Genomic DNA, 9,626 nt, shown 5'->3' on the forward strand with positions numbered 1-9,626 from the left:
ACTTATCGCCACATAAGATCATCCTTAGTCGTCATGTTGTTTTCGATAAGACTCGGTTTCCCTTTGCTAACTTGTCTACTCCTCCACCCCATACATACGCGTTTTTGGATGAACGGATCTCCTCTTATATTTTTCATCACCTCCAAAAATCGCGACCTCCCCCCCCCCCCCCCCCCCCACTGCCTCCCCGCCCGCTGCCCACTACTCTTCCGCTGCCTCCCGTCACCGCTGCTGGTCCCACGGTGAGGCAGCCCCAGCTGGACCGACTGCCAGCCCCAGCTAGCCCGCCTGCCAACCCCCGTACACTTGCTCCTGTCGAGCCGCCCATCCCCACTCCCCGTCCCACCATGGTCACCCGCAGCCAACGGGGTATTTTCAAGCCTAAACGTCTGTTTAATTTACATACCACGGTTACGAAATCTCCTCTACCTCGTAACCCATTGGCCGTTCTTCGTGACCCGAATTGGAAAATGGCTATGAATGATGAATTTGATGCTCTTGTTAGGAATAAGACGTGGGATTTGGTCCCCCGTCCACCTAATGTTAATGTTATTCGTTCTATGTGGATTTTTACTCATAAAGAAAAGTCTAATGGTGATTTTGAGAGGCATAAAGCCCGACTTGTAGGTGATGGCAAAACTCAGTAAGTTGGCATTGACTGTGGTGAGACGTTCAGTCCGGTGGTGAAATCGGCAACAATCTGCACTATTCTTAGTCTTTCGTTGTCAAAGCATTGGCCTATACATCAACTGGATGTGAATAATGCTTTTCTTCACGGTGAGCTCAAGGAAACTGTGTATATGCATCAGCCTATGGGTTTTCGGGATCGCACACATCCTGATTATGTTTGCCTATTGTGTAAGTCTCTCTATGGGCTTAAGCAGGGTCCACGTGCTTGGTATAGACGTTTTACAGATTTTGTGTTTTCCCTTGGCTTCTCTAATAGCAGGTCTGATAATTCGTTGTTCATCTACCATGCGGGGACTGAAATGGCATACATATTACTCTATGTTGATGATATTATACTCACTGCATTCTCAGACGCTCTCCGTCATTCCATCATGGATAGGCTTGGTTCCGAATTTGCTATGAAGGATTTAGGTCCTTTGAATTATTTTCTTGGCATTGCTGTGACCCGTCACAAGGGGGGATATTCCTCTCTCAACGTAAGTATGCTGAGGAAATCATTGATCACGCGGGTATGTCATCTTGCAAGCCCTCTCTCACTCCGGTTGACACAAAACCGAAGGTCAGTGCTACTTCGGGTGCTCCTTATGAAGATCCCACTCATTATCGTAGTCTCGCAGGTGCTCTTCAGTATCTCACTTTCACGAGGCCAGATATTTCATATGCTGTCCAACAGGTGTGCTTACATATGCATGACCCGCGGTTCGATCATGTGGTTGCTCTTAAGCGGATTGTGCGGTATGTTCAGGGCACTCTTGATCACGGGTTGCATCTCTACCCATCATCGATCACCGACCTTGTCTCCTACACCGATGCAGATTGGGGTGGATGTCCAGACACTCGTCGTTCTACGTCGGGGTATTGTGTATTTTTGGGTGACAACTTGATTTCTTGGTCGTCAAAGCGACAACCAACTCTTTCTCGGTCTAGCGCTGAAGCAGAGTATCGGGGTGTTGCTAATGTTGTCTCTGAGTCTTGCTGGATTCACAATCTTTTATTGGAACTACATTGTCCAGTTCGCAAAGCTACGTTGGTATATTATGACAATGTGAGTGCCATATATCTGTTTGGTAATCCGGCGCAACATCAACGCACCAAACATATTGAGATGGACATTCATTTTGTTTATGAGAAGGTTGCGCGGGGACAAGTTCGAGCCCTTCATGTCCCGTCCCGATATCAGATTGCAGATATTTTCACTAAAGGTCTTCCTCAGGTCCTTTTTGAAGATTTTCGTGACAGTCTCAGCGTTCGTAAACCTCCCGTTTCGACTGCGGGGGTGTGATAGATTATGTAAATATTTTGTAATCTCTTATTTAGGTTAGAATATTTTGTAATATTTTGGACTCTCCTATTTTGAGTAGGATATTTTTGTATATTAACCAATTCAAGGAATGAAAGGAAACTACGGAAAATATTCTTTCAGTATTTTACTGAAATGTTTAGTATGTGTGTGCATATTCCTCAATGGTAGAAGAGTGGAAGAAAAGTGATACTGTAATGTCAAATAAAAAACAAGAAATCGATCAAAGCTTTGAAAAAACACAAGCTGATAAAAAAGCTAAGCTTTGAAAAAACACAAGCTGATAAAAAGCTAGACGTCGTGAACTATATAAAATGATGCAAGCTGATAAGAAAGAGGTTTTCTTAGCGCGAGCACGAACAAACAAAGATGAATCGAGTAGGCGGTATCTTGCTACCAACTCAGTTATTATTGAATCAGCCAATGCATCATCATCTGGGGTCACTGATGTTTCAACTGAGCAGCTCAGTTCAATTGAGCAGCGCCCTATTTTCTCAGGAAATTCATCGCCTCTGTTCGAAACAAGTCAGAAAGTTACACTGACACTTTCTGGACAGTTGCAGCTATACATATATATATATGCCTTGATTAGCATTAGTATAATGCACTTATACTAATTGTATTTACATGACAGGATCAACATCACGTAGTAATGAGCATTATAATGAAGAATTAATAATGGCACAAGCTCCTACAAACTATGCTATGTTAAAATCTGTACCGAAATGTGGCTTCTATGGAGCAAAAAGATTTGAATACGAGACGCCTGCTTTTTGTCGTGGCAAAGGCACAGTTAAGCTAATTTCTCACCAGGTGCCAACAGAATTGAGAAATCTTTATCTAGGGAATACTGAAGAATCAAAACATTTTTGAACTTACATAAGAACATACAATAACATGTTCCCATTCACCTCTCTTGGAGTAACTTATGATAAAGAATTAGCGAAAAGGAAAAATGGTATCTATACATTTCGAGTTCAAGGGAAAGTGTATCATTTCATAAATGATTTGATACCAAGTGGTGAAAGGAGGAGAAAACTTCAGTTATATTACTTTGACAGGGAAAATGAGTTGAGGAATCGGATGGCATGTTCAAACAAATTGAATGAATATATTGTGAGGAGCTTGATGGAAATATTAAAAATTAATCCATATAAAATATTTTTAAAATCTTTAATAAATATTCCGCAACTGTCTGATTTCTACATTGCACCTAAGTGTGATGCTAGTCTAAATCAGCGAGTATATAATTTGCAACTACATCAGAAGTTGCAGGAATATGGGTTGAACAAGATACAAACAACTGTATTTCTACCCCCCATATCCGAATATATACTAAAAATGATAGGAATGAATTAGTAAAATACTATTACGGTTGTTATGACCCATTCCAATATCCATTGTTATTCCCTTACGGTCAAAATGGATGGCACTGTAGTATTAAAAAAATTAAATCTACGATTGGTTCTTCTACAACACAAATATATTGTGAACACGAGCAAATACCGAGTGTAGCAAGGATGACCTCAATTGATGGATTACTTAGTATAGAAGATGAAGTGATGCAAAAAGGTAAACGAAAAAGAGAAACTGTTTCTTGTCATGACTATTACTGCTCTTGTCATGAATATTACTACTACAAGCTTCAAATGAGAGATGATGAAGATATAATTTTGCATTCAGGGAGATTACTCCAGCATCACACAGATGAGTGGAAAAAAATTGAAACCCAAAGACTAGATTTCGCTTTTTTGAATCAAGACCTATTCAGAACAGATGTTAGGAGGACTTTTAGATATTTTGCGACGTGGCATAGAATAATTCCCCTTAGTTTCACATGAGGTCCAAGAGATATGCGTCGGCGATACATGGATGCTATGGCCTAGGTGCAACGTTTTGGGAAGCGTGATATATTTTTTATTATGACTTGTAAACCTTCTTGGCCTGAAATTAAAGAAAATCTACTATCAACCGATGAAGTGCAAAACAGACCAGATTTGGTTTGTCGAGTTTCCGAGCAAAATTAGAGGAATTAAAGAAAGATATACTAAGAACAGATATATTTGGTAAAGCAGTTTCATATATGTATAAAATAGAATTTCAAAAACGAGGTCTTCCTCATGCTCATTTTCTAATTATACTTGAAGAGAAATACAAACTGTTATCTCCTGAAGCATATGATTAATTTGTTTGTGCTGAGTTGCCAGATCCTACGACAAACCCCCATTTGTTCGAGCTTGTGAATCTACATATGATACATGGCCTGTCACGACCTAACCTCCCATGACTGACACCCATACTAACTCCTAACTTCAACTCCATTTTTATATTAACCAATTCAATCAGTTATTATCCATTTAAGCATAAGATGATCAAAATAAGTCATGCCATAAAATAATGAATTAAATGCAGAAGTCCCAACTATTACAAATCCCAAAATCCGAAAGTCACCATACAAGGACTCTAATCTAAAACATGTCTAAGGGATGTAATCTGTCTAAATAAATTACCAGCAATGTCCGGAATAGAAATAGACATCATAAAAGAAGATCTTCGGGCGGCCTGGCATGGATAGAAGCTCACCCTAAATCTGTCAGCAACGGCCTCAACGCTAGATATGAGGTCGGATAGTAGTCTCTGGATCACAATTTGCACTCAAAAGAATGCAGCAAGGTAGTATCAGTACAAACAATATGTACCGGTACATATCATAGGCCGACTAAGATTAGCATCATGCATATATCATAAAATCAATAAAATAGACAAGTCAGCCAACAAAACGAAATCAATAATCCAACAATAAGTCAACCAGGGATGTTACAAATCAAGTCACCCAAAGATATCAAGAATCAAATCAACAGAAACATCAAACGGAAACAAGTTTACCAACCATAACCATATACTCGTTGTACACACATGCTAACTGATGTCATTACTCAGTAGTCATGACCTGCAGGGGACCCATGGTGTTCATGTACCATTCGTTCCAGATACTCATCGGACCTGAGCCATAAATCCTCCGCTCCGAAAAGAACCTTGGACGCTGATCCACATCGTGTACCACTCGTTTCCGGAATGAATCTCGAACCACAAGCCTATAATGTAGGTAACATCCTCAATCCCGATCAAATGTGCCTTTTCATGTATATATACATTAGTATTTCCTGTCCTCTTGTTTTCAACACTTGAATCATCATTTGTATCACAATTTCACCGAGAAGATCATATTAACTTCTCGCCACAACAACATCAAACTGTAGGTTCAACACAATGAATTGTGGCACGAAACCTACACAATCACTCAATCAATTACATATAGGAGTTCAACTACACACACATATGTTTGAATACTAGACATGCTTTCTCTAATCGATTTCAAAACACATACAATCAACTAATCAAAGTCTAACTCAAGTAGACCGTAACCTACCTCAAACATAGAGCTGGAATAATGCCAATCACTCCGCTACAACTTTTCCCTTCCGTAAAGCCTCGGAATGCTCAAAGTCTAGAAATTAGAATGTGCAAATCAATTCAAGAATACCCTTCCCTTTAGCCCCATTCTCATAGGTGAACGATTTCTAGGTGTAAAATAACCTAACCATGGCCTTAGTAACCACCAACCATCAATTTATAAGGCTATTTAATCAAAACATCAATTACAAGCAGTTTCCATGGTCAATCTACCATTTTTATGACCTAAGTCTCAATTCACTTAGTTCATGACTCTAATGGTTCAATTCTTGATTAATAGGAGTTAACCCAAGCCATTAGATGATAAACAAATGATAACAATCATAACCCATCAATTATACAAGGTCTATTAGGTTCTAGGGTTACTATTACAAATTCACCGTTGGAGACCCAAAAAAGGGGTGATAATCATGAAGATGGTAACGTAATGGTGAAGGGGATGGTTGAGACTTACCTCTCAAGAATATTCTTGCCCTAGCTTGGAAATTCGCCCTAGGTGCTTGTGGGGAACTATTTTGGAGTTTTATGAATAAAGAACTCGGAACTAAGCGTTTAAAACCCGGAATTCTGCTCTCGTCGACCGCTGTGGCAGTCAACTCACCTCTGCAATGGTCTTGCTATAGCAGCCAAATGCCCGCTATAGTGGACCAAAAGAGAATTGACCTCCGCTATGGCGGGCTTGATATCGCTATAGCGGCATCGCTATAGCGGCATCGCTATAGTGGTTCTTTGCCCGCCATAGCGGACACTAGGACACCGACCGACGGCTTGCGGCTGGAAGCTGGCCGCTACAGTGGTCCCGCCATAGCGATACTAATTTAGCCGCAGCGGTACCGCTGGACCAGTAAGCTCGCTAATTTCACAGTTTTTCAACTCCACCATCTATTATTTCATCCAAGGCCTCACAAACACAAACAAATGTGCACATAGACAAAAAACACGATACGAATCCACCCATGGCCTCGGAATTCCCAACGGAGTTCTAATTTCCTACATCACCCCCCCCCCCCCTCGCCCGATGGACTCAACACAATCAACAGTAATCACAAACAAGTCAGGCTTTCAGTTCTTAGACTTACACAATCGAGTTTCTATTAGCTCGTTCTACCCTTGGGAAGGTTCTATTTGGTGGGGTGATCCTATATTTTCCATAATGACCGAGAGGGTCGTTACATGGCCCTTGTGGTCAATTAGATCTGACTTGTCCTTGTATAAAAAAAAAGGTTATTGTAAGTTCAACTATCTGAAAGAATACTCTGAACAAACAACTAAAGGCAAAAATTCTTACCCAATTTATAGAAGACGAAATACAGGAAAATATATAAAACTTGGAGGACATCTTCTTGATAATTCATGGGTTGTTCCTTACACTCCTTTTTTACTTTGTAAATTCAATTTTCATGTGAATGTGGAGATTTGTTCTGATATCAAGATAGTCAAATATATCTATAAGTATATATGCAAGGGACATGATAAAATTGCGTTTCATCTACATGATAATAACAAAAAATGTAGAAATAGTTGAAATAAAGGAATATCAATCCACTAGATGGGTATCGGCCCTGAATCCGCATGGCGTATATTTTCGATCAGTGAAATGAATCCCTTTGTATACCATCTTCAGCTACACCTCGATGGAGAACAACTTGTTTCCTTCAAAAGTACTAACAATATCACTAGAATTGTGAACAATCCTATGATTAATAAGACCATGTTAACTGAATTTTTTGAGATGAATAAGCTAAACAAAGATGCTATCAATTTAAATTTATTATATCGATAGTTTCCAGAATATTTTGTATGGTCAAGATCATAAAAAATGTGGGCACGTCGTCAACAAGGAAATGCGATTGATCGCGTTATGATGTGTCATACAACTGAAGGAGAAAGATCTTACCTTAGATTTCTCCTAATGAATGTAATAGGACCAAAATCATATCAGGATTTGCTAACTGTAAATGGAGAGCCTTGTAATACATTTAGAGAATCCGTAGAAAAAAGAGGATTATTACTTTGTGATAATAATTTAGTAGAATGCATGTCTGAGGCAGTGAGTTTCCAAATGCCATCCAGTTTCAGACACTTAATTTGCCGTATTATTGGTCTACTGTAATCCAAATAACCCCAGAGAGTTGTGGGAAAAATTTGAAAGCCCAATGTCCGAAGATTTCAAAAAATATCTAAATCTATCTTCAAGAGAACTCTGTTACAGAGTATTAAATCATATTACTGATATTCTTCGCTCAATGGGCCGTGATATCAACGAATATGAACTAATTATGGAAATAATCAAAGCATCTACAACAGCAAAAGAAGCTAAAGATGTTCATTTTGAAAGAAATATCACTATTAGTGAGGAATATTTATGGTTACACAACAAATTAAACAAGGAACAACGAAGAGCCTACAATATGATCCTCGATAGAGTATTTTCAGATAAATCAGGAGCCTTCTTCATAGATGGTCCTGGTGGAACTGGATAAAGTTTTTTTATACCGCATATTAGTAGCTGTTGTGAGACATAGAGGGTTTATTGCTTTGGCAACTGCAAGTTCTAGCGTTGCAGCATCACTTCTTCCTGGAGGTCGAACTACCCACTCCCGCTTTAAATTACCTATAGATATTGATGGAAATTTCAGGTGCAATATAAGTAAACAAAGTTCAATGGCATCTTTGATTCGTGATGCAAAACTAATAGTGTGGGATGAAATCTCAATGGCAAAAAAGAAAATGGTTGACGCTTTAGATTTGCTTCTAAAAGATTTAATGGAGACAAATATGCTCTTTGGTGGAAAAGTATTTGTATTCAGTGGTGATTTTAGACAAACTCTACATGTCGTCCGCAGTGGAAAAAGAGAAGATTTTATCCGTGAAAGCTTATTGTGCTCTGAAATTTGGAATTAACTTGAAAGATTGCAATTATCAAAGAATATGCGAGCGAAAACAGACCCGGCCTTTTGTGATTATTAAATGAGTATTGGTAATGGAAAAGAAAGGAGAAATAGCCAAGGAAAAATTGAAATTCCCCATTCTTTGATTATTCCTTTTACGACTAAAAAGGATTCTTTGAATCTTTTGTTTAGAGTTACTTATCCTGATTTATTTACATCTCATTCTAATGTTTCTTTTATTACTTCTCGTGCTATTCTAACTGTTGACACCCAATTTTGCCCCTCTTTTATTTAATTTACTCGGGTTTCTAAATTTTCTGACGAGCTAAATACTTTATTTTTCACAATATTTTATTGCCACTACTATTAATATCGCTACTTTTATTTTCAACAGTATGAGCATTACTTTATTACAGATTTTAAACAGTTAGTCATCGTTTCATTTTTTGGGTTTGAAACTCGTTAAATTAATTACAAGACAACACTTTGTTAAATCCTTATTTTCTACATATTAATTATTAATTGTCTTCACATAGTATGTATTGTACTAGTTACTAAATTAGAAACCCAAGAATAATTAAATAGAGGAGGAAGAATCAACAATTTTCACCTCATAAGCAATTGCTCGGAAGTATATCAATGTTGGACTCATTTTGAAGCTCGTATTTTAAAACAACGTATTATAATTTTTATTTCATCAAAATATTATTTTACAAGGGGTAAATTCTTGATAATAGCTATCTACCCCCAAAAGAAAAAAAAAAGAAAAAAAAAAAAGAAAGAAAGAAAACTTTGCACTCCTCTTTCATCATCTTGAGCCGCACTCTCTCTTCCTCTTTTTTCTACATTTTATTTTATTTTGCACCCTTTCCTATCTTTTTCACCTTTTTTTTTTCACATGCTCCACACATCTTCCCACATTTGATTTTTTTTTCTCTTTAATGGGTTCCACATGTTTGCTCTCTTTTTGACTACATCTCTTTCTTTTCATCATCATCTCTCACGCTCCATTCTACTCCTCCCTTCCCCCCGCTCCTTCGTCCCTCTCTCATACGCTCCTCTCTCTCATATTTTTCTATAAGAGGTGGATTTTGACTCAAATAAGGGGGACTTTTCAGGTTTTTTTTTAAAGGGATTTTCAGTGAACAGAATAAAAAAAAATCGATTTCTCCTTTCCGGAGAACTTTAGCCGGAAATTACTCAACATTTTCAGAGATCCAACTATATTCCAAGCTTGATTTTTCCTTTTTTCGGTGAACTTTAGCCGGAAA

The 9,626-nt window shown here is 38.2% G+C and overlaps 2 protein-coding genes across 2 annotated transcripts; both read left to right on the forward strand.

Annotated features, from left to right (window-relative positions):
* The first annotated feature begins 1,201 nt into the window (after positions 1-1,201).
* LOC132620188 (uncharacterized mitochondrial protein AtMg00810-like) lies at positions 1,202-2,259 on the forward strand. Its single transcript, XM_060334881.1, has 3 exons — positions 1,202-1,363; positions 1,436-1,735; positions 2,134-2,259. Exons 1-3 carry the CDS (start codon positions 1,202-1,204, stop codon positions 2,257-2,259), a joined length of 588 nt encoding a protein of 195 aa, XP_060190864.1.
* A 5,665-nt stretch (positions 2,260-7,924) lies between these two features.
* Positions 7,925-8,368, forward strand: LOC132620189 (uncharacterized). Its single transcript, XM_060334882.1, has one exon. The coding sequence runs from the start codon at positions 7,925-7,927 to the stop codon at positions 8,366-8,368; it is 444 nt and encodes a 147-aa protein (XP_060190865.1).
* The last annotated feature ends 1,258 nt before the right edge of the window (positions 8,369-9,626 follow it).

Source organism: Lycium barbarum, chromosome 11 (genome assembly GCF_019175385.1).
Source record: "Lycium barbarum isolate Lr01 chromosome 11, ASM1917538v2, whole genome shotgun sequence".
NCBI classification, from domain to species: Eukaryota; Viridiplantae; Streptophyta; class Magnoliopsida; order Solanales; family Solanaceae; genus Lycium; species Lycium barbarum.